Below are 22,500 nucleotides of genomic sequence, written 5' to 3' on the forward strand. Positions count from 1 at the left end.
AATCTCTCGTTTCGCTTTGCTTTTAAGGCCCTCTGCTCATCTCATTGCCTCATATTTGTCAACGTCACGTGTGTTTCAGGTGCAACGTTATTGATTCGTCTTGTTTTCCTTCCCTGATGTTCTTACCGTCCTTTTCTCTGCTCGGCGTCTATGTGAGTGCGTGTGAGAAGCGGCGATGGAGAGAATACGGATTTTTGAGCATTTCCGCCATTTTCCCAAAACGAGCTCTTTTTTTTGTACTCGGATAAATAAGCAAAAGTAAAAGATTTCCTTTTCGTCTTCTATCAGATTTTACTTTCAGAAGTTCCTTCTTTCCTTTTAATTCGTGACCCACGCACATCGTATAAAGGTGGCGTTTGTGTCGTACCACCTGCCGGCCAGACCTCTTTCACAGTGGTTTGTTTTCATCAGAAAGAACTTTGCACGTTGCCCTGATTCATGAACTCCCAGCTGTGTCCTTACTCTGTTCTGTGCTAACAACGTCATTGTCTATCTGCCTTCTCAGACTGAGACATTTATTAGGCCATCCTAAAAAATATCCTTGTTCGCCGTAACCCGACCGACCCTGTCGATTTAGGACCGACTCAAATTATTATTTTTTTTGCTTCAAGTCCGACCGGCTCGCCGGTTGTAAATTCGTGTTAAGATCGACCAATTTTTTTTTTTTTTTTACTGTTCAAACAACTAATACAAAAGCAATAAAATAATAATTATTATATTTTAGTAAGTATTGTAAATATATAAATTGCCTAGGCCTACATACAAACGAAGGCTATGTTCTTTCTTTTAAATAAAAACCCGTGACGTCATCTATGTTTACATTATTGGTTACCGGATGTCACACTATGGCCTGTGCGTTCGCTTCGTCTCACACACTCATTCACTGTCAGAGTCGACGGTTCGTGCTCGGTAATGATGGCTGCGGCTGCGGTAAACAAAACGTTCGCGAAGTCATACGGGTTCGGGCGCCATAATACATCTAAAAAGTTCATTAGAACAGCTCGACACCGCTTTAACTTGGCACGAAGCTCTGGAAAAATTGTGTCCAGCATCAAAATGAGGTTTGCGATGATGCGCCCGAAGGCACGGGTCGAAGACCCAGTCAGTGACGTCACGATACGCTAATTTGTTTAAAGTCATACCTACTGTACGTAATCACCATCAACAAAATTGTACTTTTTTTTTTTTTTTTACTTTTTTTACATTTTACATTTTTTTTTACATTACATTTTTTTTTTTTTTTTACTGTTACTGCAAACCAAAATATTTTTAAGAATGGCTTAAACAACCAGCTAAATAATCCCCGATATTCGACACAAACCTCACCCGAGTCTCGGATCAATTAACACGACGTTCACAAGAATACGAAAAGGCTTGGACCTATAACATGGAACTGTCTTTATGATCTGCAAGTATGAACCTTTATAAGAAACTCTATTAAACAATACGTGCGTTTGTCCGTCGTAAACGTTCATGGCGTTCCGGGACGTTAGCTACCGCTACTAACGGAGTGATGGAGGAATCGGTGATGTTGTGAGGAACGAAGTGAAAATGGAGTGAGGAATGGACTGGTGAATGGGGTATAAAAAAAAAATGGAGGATAGTATAGAGTTAAGAATGGAGTGATGAATGGAGTAAAGAAGGAGGTGAGGAATGAGGTTAAGGCAGGGAATGGAGTGAAGAAGGGAATTAAGAAATAGGGTGACGAATGGGGCGAAGAACAGAAGAAGAAGTTGGGTGAATGAATAGGGTGAAGAATAGAGTGTGAAATGCATCAGAATGGGGTGAAGATTTGGATGAGGAATGGGATGAAGATTTGAGCAGGAACGTCCTGAAGGATTTTATTTTTCGGGATGGACGTTCTTCCTGCCTCTTCACCTCTTGGAGCAAAGCTCCATCTGCACTCATCCACATACGTGTACACAAAAATACTCATGATTGACAGGAGGTGAATAGATGCAGAGATACTCCTGTAGTGCCTTAGTGGTGATCTGGGAGTGAAATATTGGTACATTTACTTGGTTTCTGATGAGATGGACAGAATCGATGGTGTGATGTTGTCCAGACCGGTTTTGTTCCAGCCTTTCCGTAACACACTTGTTAGTAAAGCTCAGGGGTCATTAGTGTTCCCAAGGCTCGAAGCTGGTAGTTTAGCCTGCTGAGGGACAACATGAACACTCTAATGAATGTGTAAAGCTGTCAGCTGTCTTCTGCTCTGGATCTCATGACTGACAGACCAATCAAGTGTTCAGCTGAGAAGCAAGTCATGTCGTGTGACCTTGGAGGTCTGTACTGTACCAACTGTCAAGTTCTCCAGCAAGTTATTTTTGTTTGTCTTTAAATTTAGCTGCTAACTGTATCTCGGTGGAATTGTCACCGTTGCGTAACAAGCAACCGTGTCGGGTTTTTCTTTCCAGGAACCGGCGCCCATGACCGAGGACGTACTCGAGGAACAGTCGGAGGTGCTGGCCAAGCTGGGTACTTCGGCTGAGGGCGCCCATCTCCGTGCCCGCATGCAGAGCGCCTGCCTGCTCTCAGATATGGAGTCCTTCAAGGTAACCACCAGAACACATCACTTTGCTATCACGTTTAGAGTGGCGGAGGTTCGCCGAAGCCGATCCATGGCCGACTAAAAGACTTCTTTACACATACTCAGTGAATTTCTTCCAAAAACTGAATGGAGATAAAGGAAGTTTTCAGTCTCGTTACAAAACACGTTACGTTTTATCGTCGAACAAGATAAACAGCCTTTATTACGTTTGGCTAAAAGTTGAGTATAATGTTGATATAATGCATTATTACATTGAGTTAGATTATTAGATGAAGTATATTAAGTAAGCGTATTAAGCAAACAGGGATGTTTTTATTGAACTCTGCTGTGGATAGACGGGTGGGTGGGTTACTGGATGGATGGATGTGACATGACCTTTTCATGCAGCTCAATTATTCTACATAGCTCTTATGCTAGGTACATGAATAGATAGATAGGGTAAGTGAATGGATGGATGGATGGATAGATAGATAGAGGGATGGGTAGATAGATAGATAGAGGGATGGGTAGGTAGATAGATAGATAGATAGATAGATAGATAGATAGATAGATAGATAGATAGATAGATAGATAGATAGATAGATAGATAGAGGGATGGGTAGATGGATGGTGGATGGGATGATGGGTGGAGGGATGGGTGGATGGACGGAGGGATGGGTGGATGGATGGATGAAGGGAGGGATGGGTAGATGGATCGAGGGATGGGTGGATGGAGGGATGGGTAGATGGATGGAGGGAGGGATGGGTAGATGGATGGATGGAGGGAGGGATGGGTAGATGGATGGATGGAGGGAGGGATGGGTAGATGGATGGATGGAGGGAGGGATGGGTAGATGGAGGGATGGGTGGATGGATGGAGGGAGGGATGCAGGGATGTGTGGAGGGATGGGTAGATGGATGGAGGGAGGGATGGGTAGATGGATGGATGAAGGGATGGGTAGATGGATGGAGGGAGGGATGGGTAGATGGATGGAGAGAGGGATGGGTAGAAGGATGGATGGAGGGATGGGTAGATAGATGGATGGAGGAATGGGTAGATGGATGGAGAGAGGGATGGGTAGGGGGAGGGATGAGTAGATGGAGGGATGGGTGGATGGATGGAGGGAGGGATGCAGGGATGTGTGGAGGGATGGGTAGATGGATGGAGGGAGGGATGGGTAGATGGATGGATGAAGGGATGGGTAGATGGATGGAGGGAGGGATGGGTAGATGGATGGAGAGAGGGATGGGTAGAAGGATGGATGGAGGGATGGGTAGATAGATGGATGGAGGAATGGGTAGATGGATGGAGAGAGGGATGGGTAGGGGGAGGGATGGGTAGATGGATGGATGGATGGATGGATGGAGGGATAGATAAATAGTTTATTGATCCCAAAGGACTTTGCATGTAGCACCACAGTGAACCTCCTTACACACGGAGCACACGGGTTTTACTTTTTGTTCATTAGTCGTGTTTTTATTTCCTCTCAGTTTATTTTTATCATTGTTTAGTTCACTAATATGAGCTGATACGCTAGACGTGTGTATATTTATTTATTTATATATATTACAGTTACACGTTTGCCAAAACAAATCTTTGTGCCTCAGACCTGAAGTAATAAAATCATTTAATATAAAAACATGTAATATGTTAAATAACGTCTGTGCGCTCAGCTCTCACATCTCTGTCTGCCTGAGTAATGTGTGTAAGTGTCGGGGTAAGAGAGAGGGAGAGAGAGGGTGTGTATGGGTAAGAGTGTGCAAGTATGCGAGATTAAGGGGGTGTGTGTGTGAATAAGGGGCGTGTGTGTGAGTGCGAGAGATTAAGGGGGTGTGTGTGTGTGTGTGTGTGTGTGTGTTTGTGACAGAGAGAGGGAGTGAGGGCGTGTGTGTGAGAGAGGGAGTGAGAGCGTCTGTGTGAGAGAGAGGGAGTGAGGGCGTGTGTGTGAGAGAGAGAGAGTGAGGGCGTGTGTGTGAGAGAGGGAGTGAGGGCGTGTGTGTGTGTGTGAGAGAGGGAGTGAGGGCGTGTGTGGGTGAGAGGGAGTGTGTGTGTGTGAGAGAGGGTGTGAGGGCGTGTGTGTGTGAGAGAGGGTGTGAGGGCGTGTGTGTGTGAGAGGGAGTGAGGGCGTGTGTGTGTGTGAGAGAGAGGGAGTGAGGGCGTGTGTGTGTGTGAGAGAGAGAGAGAGAGAGAGAGAGAGAGAGGGAGTGAGGGTGTGTGTGTGTGTGTGTGTGTGAGGGAGTGAGGGCATGTGTGTGTGTGAGGTAGGGAGTGATGGCGTGTGTGTGTGTGTGTGTGTGTGAGAGAGAGGGAGAGAGCACATGCAAGTGTGTGAAAGAATGTGTGTGTTTGTGAGTGTTTGTGTGCATGGGTTTGTGAGTGTGAGTGTGTTTGTGTGCATGTGTTTGTGAGTGTGTTTGTGAGTGTTTGTGTGCATGTGTTTGTGAGTGTGTTTGTGAGTGTTTGTGTGCATGTGTTTGTGTGCATGGGTTTGTGAGTGTTTGTGTGCATGTGTTTGTGAGTGTTTGTGTGCATGTGTTTGTGTGCATGTGTGTGTTTGTGAGTGTGCATGTGTTTGTGAGTGTGTTTGTGAGTGTTTGAGTGCATGTGTGTGTTTGTGTGCATGTGTTTGTGAGTGTGTTTGTGAGTGTTTGTGTGCATGTGTTTGTGTTTGTGTGCATGTGTGTGTTTGTGTGCATGTGTTTGTGAGTGTGTTTGTGAGTGTTTGTGTGCATGTGTTTGTGTTTGTGTGCATGTGTGTGTTTGTGAGTGTGTTTGTGAGTGTTTGAGTGCATGTGTGTGTTTGTGTGCATGTGTTTGTGAGTGTGTTTGTGAGTGTTTGTGTGCATGTGTGTGTTTGTGTGCATGTGTGTGTGAGTGTGTTTGTGAGTGTTTGTGTGCATGTGTGTGTTTGTGTGCATGTGTGTGTTTGTGAGTGTGTTTGTGTGCATGTGTTTGTAAGTGTGTTTGTGAGTGTGTTTGTGAGTGTTTGTGTGCATGTGTGTGTTTGTGAGTGTGTTTGTGAGTGTTTGTGTTTGTGAGTGTGTTTGTGAGTGTTTGTGTGCATGTGTGTGTTTGTCTGTGAGAGCATGTGAGTGTTTGTGTGCATGTGTTTGTGAGTGTGAGTGTTTGTGAGTGTTTGTGAGTGTTTGTGTGCATGTTTGTGTGCATGTGTTTGTGAGTGTTTGTGTTTGTGAGTGTGTTTGTGTGCATGTGTTTGTGTTTGTGTGCATGTGTTTGTGAGTGTGTTTGTGAGTGTTTGTGTGCATGTGTTTGTGTTTGTGTGCATGTGTTTGTGTTTGTGTGCATGTGTTTGTGAGTGTGTTTGTGAGTGTTTGTGTGCATGTGTTTGTGTGCATGTGTTTGTGAGTGTGTTTGTGAGTGTTTGTGTGCATGTGTTTGTGAGTGTTTGTGTGCATGTGTGTGTTTGTGTGCATGTGTGTGTTTGTGAGTGTGTTTGTGTGCATGTGTTTGTGAGTGTTTGTGTTTGTGAGTGTGTTTGTGTGCATGTGTTTGTGAGTGTGTTTGTGAGTGTTTGTGTGCATGTGTTTGTGAGTGTGTTTGTGAGTGTTTGTGTGCATGTGTTTGTGAGTGTTTGTGTGCATGTGTGTGTTTGTGTGCATGTGTGTGTTTGTGAGTGTGTTTGTGTGCATGTTTGTAAGTGTGTTTGTGAGTGTGTTTGTGAGTGTTTGTGTGCTTGTGTGTGTTTGTGAGTGTGTTTGTGAGTGTTTGTGTGCATGTGTGTGTTTGTCTGTGAGAGCATGTGAGTGTTTGTGTGCATGTGTTTGTGAGTGTGAGTGTTTGTGAGTGTTTGTGAGTGTTTGTGAGTGTTTGTGTGCATGTGTGTGTGTGAGTGTTTGTGTGCATGTGTTTGTGAGTGTGAGTGTTTGTGAGTGTTTGTGAGTGTTTGTGTGCATGTGTGTGTGTGAGTGTGAGTGTTTGTGTGCATGTGTTTGTGTGCATGTGTTTGTGAGTGTGAGTGTTTGTGAGTGTTTGTGTTTGTGAGTGTTTGTGTTTGTGAGTGTTTGTGTGCATGTGTTTGTGAGTGTGTTTGTGAGTGTTTGTGTGCATGTGTGTGTGTGTGTGTGAGCATGTGCGTACGCGAGAGCGTGTTGTTTGCAGTTCTCAGCCCTCATTCTGCTCTGAGTTTAATGCCCCTTTTGGCTGTTGCCTCCGCTCTGTGCTCTCAGGTCAGACCCCAGCACTCACGCTGGTAAACACACCGAGCTTTCAGCAGGTTCCTCCTCCTGCCAGTAGATGCTGTAGTTCCTCATCTTCAGCACAGTGTCAGTTCCATTCCCTCTCGCATCAGATCTGCTCTACATGCTTTCTAAAATAAAAGAAAAAGCATCTTTACACGACGCGATTGTCAGTTAAATCCGAAATAAAAATAGACACGAAACATCTCACACACGTCAGAATAGCCGTCCAAGATTTCGTCCCCCGAGGTGTTGTAGGCTGCAGCAGACCTTTAGATCTTATTTGCATTACAACAGTGAAGAGAAAACGCTTCAGCAGTATTGTCTCTAACACACGCAGACATTGGGAAATAAACCTGCAACGTCCTTCAGATTAAATATTAACACAAGCTTTATGTGTCAGATGTTCTTAAAACAAGACAAAAAAGTGCAACATGCAAACAAAGTAAGTGATATTACAGCAAGACTAAATTACAGCCGTGTGTGTGTGTGTGTGTGTGTGTGTGTATGTCTGTGTATGTCTGTGTGTGTGTGTGTGTGTGTGTGTGTGTGTGTGTGTGTGTGTGTGTGTGTGTGTGTGTGTGTGTGTGTGTGTGTGTGTGAGTGAGTGAGTGAGTGAGTGAGTGAGTGAGTGAGTGAGTGAGTGAGTGAGTGAGTGAGTGAGTGAGTGAGTGAGTGAGTGAGTGAGTGAGTGTGTGTGAGTGTGTTTGTGCCTGTTTGTGAGTGAGTGTGTGAGTGAGTATGAGAGTGTGTGTGAGTGAGCGTGAGAGTGAGCGTGAGAGTGTGTGTGAGAGTGTGTTTGAGTGAGTGTGTGTGTGTATGTGTGTGTGTGTGTGTGTGTGTGTGTGTGTGTGTGTGTGAGTGTCTGTGTGTGTGTGAGTGTCTGTGTGTGTGTGTGTGTGTGTGTGTGTGTGTGTGTGTGTGTGTGTGTGTGTGTGTGAGTGTGTGTGTGTGTGTGTGTGTGAGTGAGTGTATGTCTGTGTGTGTGAGAGAGAGGGAAAGCATGTGAGTGTGTATGTCTGTGTGTGTGTGAGAGCGAGAGAGAGAGAAAGCGTGTGTGTGTGTGTCTGTGTGTGTGTGAGAGAGAGAGAGAGAGAGAGAGAGAGAGAGAGAGAGAGAGAGAGAAAGCGTGTGTGTGTGAGTGTGAGAGAGTGAGTGTGTGTGTCTGTGTATGTGAGAGAGAGAGAAAGCATGAGAGTGAGTGTGTGTGTGTCTGTGTATGTGAGAGAGAGAAAGCATGGGAGTGTGTGTAAGTGATTGTGTGTGTGAGTGAGTGTGTGTGTGTCTGTGTGTGTATATGTGAGAGACAGCATGTGAGTGTGTGTGAATAAGTGATTGTGTGTGTTTGTATATCTATGAGAGTGAGTGTGTGTGAGGTGTGTGTGTGTGAGAGAGTGAGTGTGTGTGAGGTGTGTGTGTGAGAGTGTTTGCACATGAGAATGTGTGTCTGTGTGTGTGTGAATGAGCGTGTGTGTGGGCATGCGTGTGTGAGCGGGTATGTGAGATCATGTGGTGTGTGTGTGTGTGTGTGTGTGTGTGTGTGTGTGTGTGTGTGTGTGTGTGTGTGTGTGTGTGTGAGAGAGTGAGAGTGTGAGAGTGTGAGAGAGTGTTTGCACATGAGAATGTGTGTCTGTGTGAGTGTGTGTGTGAATGAGTGTGTGTGTGTGGGCATGCGTGTGTGAGCGGGTATGTGAGATCATGTGGTGTGTGAGTGTGTGTGAGTGAGTGCGTGTGTGCCTGTGTGTGAGTGAGTGTGTGGGCGAGTGTGCGAGCATGTGTGAGATTAAGTGTGCGTGTGTGAGTGAGTGTGTTTGAGAGTGTGAGATTTTGCACATGAGAGTGTGTGTCTGTGTGAGAGTGTGTGTGTGTGCGGGCATGCATGTGTGAGATTGTGTGGTGTGTGTGTGTGGTGTGTGTGTGGTGTGTGTGTGGTGTGTGTGTGCACCCATTTAGTTTAATATACACAATAATGTGTGTTTTTGTGCACATTTTACTAGTAGAGAGAAATTCGGCCTCTAAATGCAGCCACTTGATTTTTTCCAGCTGCTCCAGCTGATAAACTCCTGTTAAATTCAGGTGGATTTCATTCGCTTTAAAAAAAATGTCGTGTTGTGTGTGTGTGTGTGTGTGTGTGTGTGTGTGTGTGTGTGTGTGTGTGTGTGGTGAGACATCTACACATTCAGCTGGAAGAACTTCGTCCTGTCAGCTTTGAGCCGATGCTTAGTGTTTCCAGGTTTCGGCGTAACCCAGAGATGATGTCCACTTTGATTCTGCAGCGTTCTGAGTTCCTTCTCACCTGGCTGATGAAACGAAGCCTGTAGCTTGGCAACAGAACCGCGGTGCTCACGCCGTCCGTCTTGCGGTAATTGCCGATCGCGTCTTTTGACCGCTCGACTCACGCTGCGAGTCAGATGTAACGGAGAAACGCAGGAGGTCCAGCTAATGTTCCATAAACGAGCGGCGCGGATGAAAGTCGCAAAGCCGGCTAATCTCCGAGCCCGCGTTATTCTCCGTGATCGTCTCCGCAATCCACTTTTCACACAGAGAAATGTAGATACAGCTTTTGTGCGCTTAATTTAATCGCCTGTGATATCTCTGTCACCGCTGAGGATTCAGCTAATTAGCAAAGACTGAACATTTGAATTGGATCAGGGAGTTGGCCTAATGAATTAGCGTCGAGGATGCCGAGGTGATTCGGGGTAAGACATTAAGCTGATTAAGCGACATTAAGTGAAAAGTCTTTATTGCAGAAAAGAAAGAAAGAAAGAAAGAAAGAAAGAAGATTCCATAAACTGATTCCTGTGGAGAAAAAAAAACGGCCTGGCTGATTCTCAAGTCTCGCCGTAGAGATTTCGACTCGCCTCCTAACACATTCGTCAACGTCACCGAAATGTCAGCAGGTGCGAAGTCGCCGCAAAATATCACTCCACGTCTTTAACTTCACACCGACAGGACTGGAAAAGGCTGAGCGGCATATTCTCAGGCAGGAGATCAAATATCCCACTTCCTTGTGCATCTGTCTTATTCTTGGCTGGCAGAATCGGTCGACCCGTTTATAGTTACCTTTATAAAGCCATAAATATATAAATAAATATATTAATAAATAAATATAAATATATATATAAGGTTGGCACGGCGAGAGGTAAGAGCTGTTCAGCTGTCGTACGCGGACACCTATTCATCTTCATAAGCGCCTTATACATCCGCCCTCTACATCCTTGTCTGTCGGATAACGTGGAATTATCCCACGGCGCTATTCTGCAGACCGTCCTGGGAGATTAAGGAACGAGGGATCCGGAAAGAAAGAAGAGTGTTTTAAGCACAGCGAGAGCCCCCTTGTTCCCAAATCTAGTTTACGTATCGTCCGTGCGCCGGCTGCTCGTTTTAAACTGCAGGGAGGCGAAGCCGACGAGGAAAGGTGACGCGTCTCTCCCTGCTTTTATCGCCGTCCTACAAAATGCTCTAATTTCTCCCGAGCAGATGCACCAGTGGTTTTTTTTTGTTGTTGTTTTTTTTGGTTTTTTTTTCTTCTTGTCCCTGAATTCTCCAAGACTGCAGCAGATGACTTCTGAGAGCTCAGCTACCGCACTAAACGTCTCCCTTAGCTGAAGACGGCCTCTAAATTTAGCCACAGCTCTGTTTTAATTGTGCTTAGCCGAGCATAATTTGGCATTTTGGCTTTAATTGCCATCTCCCTCTGGGCGGAAAAAAGGGAGACTCGTCGATATGATGAATGGGGCGACTTAAAAATACGACTGCGCTTTTGAACCTTACCGTGCACCCCCTCCGCTTTGAACGACATCGCTCTTATCGTTTCACCCGTCACTCGAGGCCTTGAGATATGAGCTGGGGGCAACTGGCATCTGTTTACAATACCACCCTGCACCGTCGGGGTACTCCTACCTGCGTTTGGCCTTTGTTTCATCCAAACCATAAGATGAGATAAGATGTACCTTATTATCTTATATCATATAATTATGGTATATACCGCATTATAATTCTATTATACCGCATTATAAATCTAGTCATGTTCCTGTCATCCCGAAACGGCGTGATATCCACGGACGGCGTTCCCCCTCGTCCCGAATTCCGAAGGCATCTCGCTCAGCTCTTGTATAAACAGGTGTAGGCCTGGCGCTAATTCACATTTGATTGAAGTCTGGGAACTTTTTGCCTTAGCGTAAATGTCTCAGTAAACATCATGTGATGAAACGTGATCAGATCAGCTTGTAGAAATCCCCCTCCCCCTCCGCCTACCCCACCGCCTCGCCTCGCTCCCTTAAGTCTCCGAGCTGCCTCATTTCTGTAAAACTCGGATCATTATGTCTCGTTGCTCCGTCTCCTAGTAATTATCGACCATGCAAGTGCACAGTACTTCCTCAGACGGGCGGAAAGGTCACGCCGAGAAAGTTCGCCGCTGGAATTTGTCAGCCGGTTCATTTACAAAGGCGGCGGCTGACAAGCCTGCACGCTCGTTCCTCTCCGCCGGGATTGTTCATGCACAGATATCTCTTGGCCAATAAAGAAATACAAACGCCTCATAAAATAAGAGGCTCTTTTTTTTTTTTCTTTTTCCTTTCTCTTCTTTTTCTCCCGTTTTCATTCACGCTAACAGGGTGACGCCATGTCAGTACATCTGTTTTGTCGCTTTGGGGTGGAGTCAGGAATCATTTTTATGAATTAAACACGTTTTTTTTTTTTTTAAGTTTAAAGGTTTCCGTTGAATCGTAAGGGATCGCATTGAGATTTTAAGCTTTTAAAAGCTTCGTAAATGATGAAATGATTTGTTTTCTTTTAGAACACTGGTCTCGTGTGATATCGATTGTGCTTCGAAAAAGAAAAGCGTAAAAACGAATAAATCGTCCAGAAGGTGCGCTAGAGCAGATTTAATCCCGTTCTTAATTCTTATCTCATTTAATGTTTTTAATGAATTCTAATATAACGTAATCAGAGGAAACATCACTGGGCACGATGGCAGTTATGATATGGAGACGATTCAACCGTTAAATCGGCGAAGTATTTTACACACGGCGTCGCCGAATGGTTCATTCTGATTGGTCAGAACGGTTCTGGAGGTCCCGTGGCTTCTGAGGTAACACGAAAATCTGTAAAGATGTGTGGAGAAGTTTCTGTGAAGGTTTGAAGGCTGGGTTGATATTGTTGCATGTGACTGTCAGGTGTTGCTTGTTGCCCAGATGTAGTCGATGTAGTAGATTGATGGATGGATGGATGGATTGATTGATTGATTGATTTATTGATTGATTGATTGATTGATTCCTGATTGATTGAACAGTTCCTGTCCTGGTTTTCACCTGCATTTGTTAAAAAGAGTAAACCAACACGAAGACCAGAGAGCTGTCTACAGAAGAAAAGCACATACAGTAAGTGCCTGAAAGAAAGAAAGAATATAACCAGACATGGAACAGCTCAGCCTAGGAAAACAACAGCAGTAACAACAACAACAACAACCTTCCACGTGGTTTGAGCTCAAACCCAGATAGCGTCAGCGTATGTGTAAAAAAAAAAAAAAAAAAAACCACAACGATAAGAATCGCCGTTCCGATACTTTTGAACTATACGATACGATAGCCACGTGTCCCGATTCAGTAAGCTGTACATTTAGCAGCCGGCTTTTCCTTAGACTTTATTCACTAATGCACAAAAAAATAACACATTTCCAAACAATTTAAAGTTTTATTTAGCAAATTAGGTCATTAAAGCTTCACAACCCAGGGGCTTGTTTATTGTTTCAAATTCAATATTCAAGATGTTGTGAAGGTCATCTAAAGAGTCGTGAAGGTCATCTAAAGAGTCATCTAAAGAGTCGTGAAGGTCATCTAAAGAGTCATCTAAAGAGTCGTGAAGGTCATCTAAAGAGTCATCTAAAGAGTCATCTAAAGAGTCATCTAAAGAGTCGTGAAGGTCATCTAAAGAGTTGTGAAGGTCATCTAAAGGGCAAGTCGTGGCCTAATGGTTAGATAGTCTGACTCGTAATTCTAAGGTTGTGGGTTCGAGTCTCGGGCCGGCCACAATTGAGGTGCCCTTGAGCAAGGCACCGAACCCCCCAACTGCTCCCCGGGTGACGCAGCATAAATGGCTGCCCACTGCTCCAGGTGTGTGTTCACGGTGTGTGTGTGTGTGTGTGTTCACTGCTGTGTGTGCACTTTGGTTGGGTTAAATGCAGAGAACGAATTCTTATCCGTACTTATCCGTATGTCACTTCACTTTCACTTTTAAAGAGTTGTGAAGGTCATCTAAAGAGTTGTGAAGGTCATCTAAAGAGTCGTGAAGGTCATCTAAAGAGTCGTGAAGGTCATCTAAAGAGTCGTGAAGGTCATCTAAAGAGTCCCTGACACAAAAATCTCAGCCTAGCACTCTAACTGCAGTGTGATGTAATGTCCAGATCAAGCGGAAGAACGGAAGCTGCGGGGGTTAGAAAAACGCTGACTCTTTGCGATAAGGTTTTTCCGGATCGTACGAAACTTACCGCGCACCGAACGACAGATTGCGCCCGAGGATCTATTGTTTAATGATTCTTAAAATAATTAATAACAGGACTCCAAATAGCATCCTGCAGATTTCGAAACGCAGGCAACAATAAAGCAAAAAAAGTCCAAATTCATACATCTATGTTTGTTGTTGATTATATATATGTGTGTGTGTGTGTGTGTGTGTGTGTGTGTGTGTGTGTGTGTGTGTGTGTGTGTGTGTGTGTGTGTAATTCCCTCAGGCAGCCAATCCTGGCTGTTCCCTGGAGGATTTTGTGCGCTGGTACTCGCCAAGAGACTACGTGGAGGAGGAAGTGTGCGATGAAGCGGGTGGGACGGTGCTTCAGGGGTCGCTGAGCGCCAGGATGAAGATCCCAGGCAACATGTGGGTGGAGGCATGGGAGAGCGCCAAGGTCACGCCAGCACGGCGGCAGAGACGGTTGTTCGACGACACCAAAGAGGCCGAGAGGGTACGATACATGTTCATCTTCACTCCGTCGTTTCTCCTCAGCTAGTCGGAGCTGGTGTGTAACAAACAGCTTCAGACGCTTAGACATTTCTGACTGGCAGCAAAATGACTGATCTAGTGACTGAGCCTGTGTTCTGAAGTGCGCCATGTGTCTCATCAAATTACCACCGAGTTTCAGGATCATGTTCAGGTAATATGTGAGGATACCTTGGCAGAACAATCGGAAAAGACGTTTATATGACAGATGGTCTCAACTAAAGTAAGAAATGTTCTGCATATAGTTTAGTTTTTTTTGTTTTGTTTTAAAGTCTAAATCCTTTCACCGTCCCTAGTTTCTTCAAGGACTACCGTGTGAAAGCGATAACAATTAGCTGGATTCCCATTCGAAATGCCACAGAAGCTCCTTCAGACTCAAGGACTCTTTAAAGTCCTGTCCCATCTGCATGCCACCTGCGCAATGGAAAAACCAAAAAAAAACCCATACCCAGTCGCTGCAGTGATCAAATGCAGGCTCGAGCAAATCCCGAGTGTTTGCGCGCCTGCAAAAAGCGGTAAAATGGGTCAGGACGCAAAGCTTGGGCAAGGTGTCCTTTCCCACGCGCCAAGTTGAAGGGGAGTTCAGGAGAACCGTTGCCAGCACGAAGGTCGCCATCGCCTCGTGTCCTTCAGCAGTCTGTTAAGCTCTTTTGGGGAAACACGAAGTGGACGGTTTATTTCGAATTCATTTACCGATTACATTTTTTTTAGTAACTCGTCCTAGCCCGATGACGCATTTTGCTTTCGTCTATCACAGAAAGTAAGCCTCCGGGAGGACGCCGAGCACGCAAAATGTTCTAGAGACAAAACCTTGTGGCGATGAACTCCGCCTGTTTGTTTTTCAAGGGTAAGGAATGGATCGCTGTCAGATCACAGACACTTAATTTATGTGTGTGTGTGTGTGTGTGTGTGTGTGTGTGTGTGTGTGTGTGTGTGTGTGTGTGTGTGTGTGTGTGTTGATTTGTGTAGGTGCTGCACTATCTGGCAGTGCAGAAACCTTCTGACCTCACACGACACCTGTTGCCCTGCATCGTCCATGCTGCTATACTCAAAGTGAAGGAGGAAGGTGAGCGAGCTCAAGGTTACTCACTCACGTGTTCGTGTGTGTGTGTGTGTGTGTGTGTGTGTGTGTGTGTGTGTGTGTGTGTGTGTGTGTGTGTGTGTTTAAGGCCTTTTTTTTAGGTGTTTAAATGAAGCTTCTTGTTTCTTCAGAGATGGTTGAGGACATTACTACGGTGCGTAAAATCATTCCACAGGTCGTTTCTCATGCCAGTAAGCTGCTTCGTCATCCCAGTCCGGATCTCAAGAAACTGGAGGTGAGGCTTAAAAAGTCCGCCGTTTTAACTCGACACACACTTTTAATGTCACGGCTGAGCTTTCTACACTTTGGGTTTTTTTTTTTTTTTATTATTCTCAGGATACTATTAACCAGATCACGATGCTGGAGGCCACCGTTGCTCGAGCTCGCTCTCTCAGAGCTAAGTTTGGCTTGGGGAAAGGAGAGAGAGGAGACGACAGCGAGGATCTGGAGCTGTACGTATCCTGTCCAATATGTTTATCGTGTATTACTACAGCTTTGAGTCGGTGCCCGTTTGTCCGTGGGTACGGATCAGGCACCTCCAGTGTCTACTTTACCTTTACGTCACTTTAGTCATCGCCATAGAGGCCAATTGGTGCTGGATTCCTGCTGCCTTTTATTACAGGGTTGCCAAAGGTGTCGTTTTACATCGACGCGGAAATATTTAGTTATTATTCAAAAATATCATTCCCTCTCTCTCCCTCTCATTCTCTCTCCCTCTCTCGCCATCACTCCTTCTCTCTCTCTCTCTCTCTCTTTCCTTCACTCTTCCCTTCTCAATATAATCTACAAAGTCTCCTTCCATAAATGTTAAACAAACAGACTTTGTAGATTATATTGAGAGGGGAAGAGTGAAGGAAAGAGAGAGAGAGAGGGGGAATGATGGAGAGAGAGAGGGAGAGCGAATGAGAGGGAGAGAGAGGGAGAAGGAATGATGGAGGGAGAGGCAGAGAGAATGAGAGGGAGAAGGAATGAGAGAGAGAGGGAGAAGGAATGATGGAGAGAAAGGGAGAGAGAGGGAGAAGGAATGATGGAGAGAGAGAGAAGGAATGATTGAGAGAGAGGGAGAAGGAATGATGGAGAGAGAGAGAAGGAATGATTGAGAGAGAGGGAGAAGGAATGATGGAGAGAGGGAGAAGGAATGATGGAGAGAGAATGAATGAGGGAGAGAGAGGGAGAAGGAATGATGGAGAGAGAATGAATGAGGGAGAGAGAGGGAGAAGGAATGATGGACAGAGAGGGAGAAGGAATGATGGAGAGAGAGAGAGAGAGAAGGAATGATGGAGAGAGAGGGAGAAGGAATGATGGAGAGAGGGAGAAGGAATGATGGAGAGAGAATGAATGAGGGAGAGAGAGGGAGAAGGAATGATGGAGAGAGAGGGAGAAGGAATGATGGAGAGAGGGAGAAGGAATGATGGAGAGAGAAGGAATGATGGAGAGAGAGGGAGAAGGAATGATGGAGAGAGGGAGAAGGAATGATGGAGAGAGAGGGAGAAGGAATGATGGAGAGAGGGAGAAGGAATGATGGAGAGAGAATGAATGAGGGAGAGAGAGGGAGAAGGAATGAGGGAGAGAGAATGAATGATGGAAAGAGAGGGAGAAGGAATGAGGGAGAGAGCACGGGAGAAGGAATGATGGAGAGAGAGGGAGAAGGAATGATGGAGAGAGGGAGAAGGAATGATGGAGAGAGAATGAATGAGGGAGAGAGAGGGAGAAGGAATGAGGGAGAGAGAATGAATGATGGAAAGAGAGGGAGAAGGAATGAGGGAGAGAGCGCGGGAGAAGGAATGATGGAGAGAGAGGGAGAGAGAGGGAGAAGGAATGATGGAGAGAGAATGAATGATGGAAAGAGAGGGAGAAGGAATGAAGGGGAGAGAGAAGGAGAGAGAGGGAGAAGGAATGATGGAGAAGGAATTGATGGGGAGAGGAAGGGGTAGAAACCTGGCAACCTGGTAAATAACAGACGAGTGTGTATGTTGCTGACGTGCAGAATTCACCAGCTTGTTGCTTATAGCAGGAGGAAGAAAAAGAAGAAAAAAAGATGTTTTGTTGTTATTAACGCGGCCCTCAGGATTCGCTGGGGATTTGAACTCGCGGTGGATTTGTAAGGTCGTTTTCCGTTTTTAAGATTTCGTAGCTGTAATATTTTTGAGTCAAAATAGCAGAGATTACTCCGGGGTTCTGAAACAACAATAACTCCAGTCAAAGACAAGAGCAATTTAGTTTTGAAAAGCCCCACCGAGTGCACAAGAGCTATTAGAGCAAACTTCTTTAATAGATCCCTGAAGTAAAGCTAAATCCCTTTCATAGCTCACCCTGTACTGAAGGAACCGAGTGCTAGGAGGAGATCATTATAGATGACCAGGCCTGCTTCTCAGCGTATGTCAGAGCCGCAGCGTGTTTGTTCTGCACGAGCCAGACCCAAAATAGATCCCGCTCAGATGTGTAGAAGGGAAGCGTCACGACCGGTGACCTGCCGGAGCTGCCGCGGCCGCCGAAGAACGGCACGCGGCTTTGACGGGTTCAGCCTTGGTCATGTCACACAAAAGGCTTGCGGTCCTCGTTAGATCCCTGGGGTCAGCTGGAGGTTAGCACGGGCTAGGACAGGAGAAGCTCGCCGGCCTCATTAAGGAGAATCTCACAGAAGAAGAGGAGGAAGAGGAGGAGGAGGAGGAGAATGTCTGAAAGAGGGAGTTACCGTAGATGATATAGAGAGATATATAAACAAGCCTGAGAAAGCCTTCATGCTAAGAAGATGCTGAGAATTATAGAAAGATATGACTGACTCTTTATTTTATTGTAAGAAATGGCTTTCGAGGAAAAAGGGGAACGGTTTCCGAGCTGATAAAACCGCTCGGGCGGAGCTGCTCGTTTCTGACACGCGTGTGCTCGGGTTTTAACCAGTCAGTCGTTTTTTTTTGTTCCCGTGCAAGTTTTCCGGTCGAGACGATTCGAGCGAGTGCGATTATGAAAGCATTCGTTTTTTTTTTCCTCTTCATCTCAGATTCAGTTTCACTCACCTCAGTCTCTCACTCCGTCTCACTCTGTTTCTCCAAATATCTCCAACACACATGTTGAGGTCTCTGTCGCATAGACGTCACTCGTTTCTTCCTTTCTACTCTCTCAGGTTTGTCAGCTCTCTGTTGGACGAGCCCGAGGTGGCCGTGAATGGCGCGGGTCGAGGCCCGGCAGGCAGCATCATCCATAAACTGTTTGTCAGCGCTCAACGGGTAAACACTACTCATCTTGCTCACACACACACACACACACACACACACTTCCTCCTGAGACCTTTTTTCTCAGTCCTGGACTCGCATGAGCCATGGCGGCCTCCGGGACGAGGACAGAGCTTGAGCAGAAAAAACAAAACAAACAAAAAAAAAAAACGACACCTTATGATTGGCAGCCTTAGGGGCGGGGCTAATAAGCATGACAGCTGGTGAAAATCTTTGCATCTTGCTTTAAGCCCAGTGCCTGTTTTTTTTCTGGGCTTTTTTTTGCCTTCGAGCTTATCTTGGGACAGCTGATGTGTTCTGTTGCATGTGTGTGAAAATGTTGCACATGATGACATATTCGGTACGGATCAGTCCCAATGGGTCACGAACCGAACCCATTTATTTATTTATTTGTTTGTTTGTTTATTTATTTAATTTTATTTTCTCCTGAAGATCAACAGTACAGACGATCTAACTTCTGATATTTCTCGCTTTAAATTTCCAAGATCCGAGCTAGCACGGTGACATCCGGAGATAACGGCGTTAAATCGTTCGCGATCGACGGTGAATTAAAAGAACCCTCATTCATCGCACGTAGACTTTTTTTTTTTTAAATAATAGACTGGAGAAAAGGAAAGAAAAAAAAAAAAAAAAGAGCGCTCTCACCGGTATACTCGAGCTGTTTTTAGCTGTTCGTCATAATTAACTAAATTAATTAAATGAAGCAGATATCTGGGTTTCATTTCGAGTGCTTTAATGCGACACGGAGGCAATCCGACGCGTCGGCCGAGCTACTCGTTCAAAAAGGAAATAAAATAATAATAATAACGATTTAACAAAGAACTAACCCACGCCGCTCATCTCGACAAGCAGAAAACACAAACCACTTGATGGCAAAGCATAAAAGCGTGAAATTGTTTGGAGTTGAGACCTTCTGAAACCTTCTACTATTCCCCGATGTGCGCTTTTGTGTTTGCTGGAAGAAGCAGCGTTATAATTCTTTCGCCGTCCCGTCGTCGGCTTCCTCTGACGCCGACCTCTGACCCGCCGGATTGAACAAAGTAACGCTCTCAGTGAAGATCTGCGGAGATGTAGAGTTTCACCACGGATCGAAATCGAACGAAGGAAGCGCTAAGGAAGTCTAGTCTTCCGAGATCAAGGTCTTCTTCACCCGAGCTCGGGACCTTTAACGTCATTCGGACTGGTAACGTAACGAGAGTGCTGTTTAAATGGTCTTTACTACTAAAGGAACGAAATGAGGGTTTTAATTCAAAACAATGACGTCGACTGTCTCGATACTTCGGGGGAGATATCAGACAGGAACCGAATAGTCCGTTCTTTGGAAGCAGGAAAAATGGGCAAGTGGTAGGACCACGAGCACCGGCGATTTTCGAGCATCTCCAGAACAGCAGGTTTTGTGGTGGTGTTCTCAGGATCCAGTGGTTATTTCCTACCAAACGTGGTCCAAGGAAGGGAACCGTTGACAGCGTCATAACCGCCCAAAGCTCACCGAAGCACAATTGGACCGAAAACTAGCGCCCGTATGATCCGATCTCCTGCTGAAAAAGTTTGGTTCTGATACAAACGATTCGCAACACACGGCAAACCTTCCGAGACCTTGTGGATTGAAGACTCTGAGCCGTGTTAGCGCCACGACGGGAAGTCACACGATATCCAGCACGTGGTTTCAATGTTATGGCCGAGCGAATCTATGGTCTCGTCGTCGTCAAGGATCTACGGGATATAAACGACGTGCGTTCTGAAATCAGCCGTGCTACCGGACCGTAATGAGGGTCGATCAGCGACTAGACCAAAGCAGCGACTGCGAAGGTGTCATCAGTTAAATCTCAGCTAATAACAGCTTTGACCGGAATATACAATTTTTTGTTCTCTCAGCCAAACTCGGACTAGAAGAGAAGCCGGTTCACTGAAGGGGAAAGGACGCGGTGCGTCAAGGACGCTTTTAGTTACGGTCGCGGTTGTGAATTCACAAACCCGATGGAACAGGAAGTGGGCTGTCTTTGTTTGGTAAATGCAAGCAGATGAGGAAATGAATCTTGTTTCCTTCCTTCTCTTCATTACCACATGAAAAGCTTTCTGTCCTATATGTTCTCCATGATTATGTAACTCCACCTGTAAGCCCTTTCGTCTGTTCGGCCCTCACAGCAACTCGCGCCCCGACGATCCGCATGACTCCACCGGACGAAACACGGCGAGGGGTCTCGGAGCAGGACCGTCTCATTCTCCGTCCCTTTTCAGATGTCCGTCCTCGCCGAGGTCGTCAGACCCAGAAGGCCGCGTGTTAATAGGCTGCTATTTGTCTTAGTCAGAGACCTGCAATCCCTTATCAATTATTAAAACGTCCCCATCGCCAGCGCAAACGTGCATGAGCTTCAAAACGTCGGCTTAAAATTAGCCGAAACCGACGAACATTCGGACTTCATGATGTCATAATAAGCTTTAACCTTCTAGATTTCAGGATTTTGTCTCAAAGCAGCTTTACAGAAGTTTAAAGTGAAATTATTATTATTATTATTATTATTATTATTATTATTATTATTATTATTCATCTCTAACATCTATCACTAATAGTCGAGCCTGAGGTGATGGTGCTGAGGAAAAACCTCCCTGAGAAGATATGAGGAAGAAAGTCTTTCCTAACGTTACCTCGATGGCAGAAACCTTGAGGAGATTTTTAGAGATAGTGTTTTACAAATGGACATCGTCTCAAAGCATAGAAAGAATTTTAGAAAATTAAGTTATTAATTGGGTCGGGGGTTCGATTCCCACCTCCAGCCTTGTGTGTGTGGAGTTTGCATGTTCTCCCCGTGCCTCGGGGGTTTCCTCCGGGTACTCCGGTTTCCTCCCCCGGTCCAAAGACATGCATGGTAGGTTGATTGGCATCTCTGGAAAATTGTCCGTAGTGTGTGTGTGTGAATGAGTGTGTGTGTGTGCCCTGTGATGGGTTGGCACTCCGTCCAGGGTGTATCCTGCCTCGATGCCCGATGACGCCTGAGATCCTGAGAGGCACAGGCTCCCCGTGACCCGAGAAGTTCGGATAAGCGTTAGAAAATGAATAAGTGAGGGTGATCAAGCCCGAGGTGACGGTGGGGAGGAAAAACCTCCCTGAGATGATATGAGGAAGGAACCTTGAGAGGAACCAGACTCGGAAGTGAACCCATCATCGTTTAGGTGACACTGGACAGGAAATGATGTGAATGTAAATAATGTCCTTAGAGCTCCCGAGGAACCGACAGGTCGGAGTTTATTACAGACTTAACACTAATTCCTTCCTGCCGAAGTCTTCGCATGTTGATGGAGTTTACGGAGATCCCATCGCAACACTGATAGGAATTTGGGAGGAATTTGAAAGGAACTTCTCACCAATGAGGAGAAGCTCGGAGGAGAAATGTGACGTTCGGTCGAGGCCGTGCTGCTTTCCAGCACCGAAACTAGAACACACGGAGTATTTGTTCTGCGAGTTTGAGATCATCATCTCCTCGGTAAACAGGCTGAGAATATTCCAGAAGCAGCAGCGTTAAAATGTCAAATGTATTTTATTTTGCACAAAATGTTTGAGAAACGCCAATAAAGACACGGCTGGCTTTTTCTTTAAGTAAGAACTCTGAGAAATTGAGTTTGTTTGCCCAAAGTCTTTCTCAATCAGTCTCTCTCTCTCTCTCTCTCTCTCTCTCTCTCTCTCACACACACTCTCTCACTTTTTTTTTCCCTCCCCCCCGTCTGGAAGATGTATGTGTGAGTGTTAAATTATACCCTGTGTGTTGCCAAGCTGGAAATAGAAAGGCAATAATTATCCCAAGCATCCTCATGTAAATCATGTGAAATCAGGGGATTCAAATGAGGTGAGCTTTCTTGGAAAAGAAAGCGAGATAAACAGAGGGGGGGGAGGAAAGAGGGAGGAGTGAGCGAGAAAGAGGGGAAGAGAGGAACAAAAGGAAAGCGGCGGAGAAAGCGTCAGATCGCCTTAAAAAGTCGTCGTTAAAATCTGACCAACGCGTCACAGGGACCTGCAGACTAACACTGTGTGTGTGTGTGTGTGTGTGTGTGTGTGTGTGTGTGTGTGTGTGTGTGTGTGTGTGTGTGTGTGTGTGGGGATACCTGCTTGCTTTAGCTGCTGATACAGAGCGCATGGCATGCGTGAACGTTTCTTATGATCTATCTAAAATATTTCGACTGTTATGTAATCGAGAAAGTGAAGAACTCGGGAACTTTTTTTTTTTTTCTCCTTGATTTATTTATTTAAAAAAAAAATTTGTGCATCGTGTTTTCTTTGCTTATGTGTTTGTTTGTTTGTTTGTTTTTATTTATTTATTTATTTATTTATTTATTTATTTATTTATTTATTTATTTTCTCTCTCCTAACACTGCTCGCCTCTCACCCTTGCCAAGCTGGCTGATTCCAGTGATGAGGTAACCACCAGCAATATCCTTCCTCTCTCTCATCTGCCTCTTCCTCTTTCTTCCCG

General features: G+C 45.4%; 1 protein-coding gene across 3 annotated transcripts in view; it reads left to right on the forward strand.

Moving 5' to 3' along the window:
• The window catches only part of rab3gap1 (RAB3 GTPase activating protein subunit 1), a 63,558-nt gene that overhangs the window by 38,717 nt on the left and 2,341 nt on the right, over positions 1-22,500 (forward strand). Inside the window, exons 18-24 of one of the 3 annotated variants that reach the window (XM_047814863.1) lie at positions 2,418-2,555; positions 13,458-13,685; positions 14,690-14,786; positions 14,933-15,036; positions 15,138-15,253; positions 17,926-18,028; positions 22,424-22,444. In XM_047814863.1, the coding sequence (XP_047670819.1) occupies positions 2,418-2,555; positions 13,458-13,685; positions 14,690-14,786; positions 14,933-15,036; positions 15,138-15,253; positions 17,926-18,028; positions 22,424-22,444 (807 nt within the window). The remainder of the gene's footprint in view (positions 1-2,417; positions 2,556-13,457; positions 13,686-14,689; positions 14,787-14,932; positions 15,037-15,137; positions 15,254-17,925; positions 18,029-22,423; positions 22,445-22,500) is intronic. The other 2 variants (XM_027152420.2, XM_027152421.2) reach the window with 2 other exon arrangements.

This window comes from Tachysurus fulvidraco, chromosome 6, assembly GCF_022655615.1.
Source record: "Tachysurus fulvidraco isolate hzauxx_2018 chromosome 6, HZAU_PFXX_2.0, whole genome shotgun sequence".
In the NCBI taxonomy this organism is placed as follows: domain Eukaryota; kingdom Metazoa; phylum Chordata; class Actinopteri; order Siluriformes; family Bagridae; genus Tachysurus; species Tachysurus fulvidraco.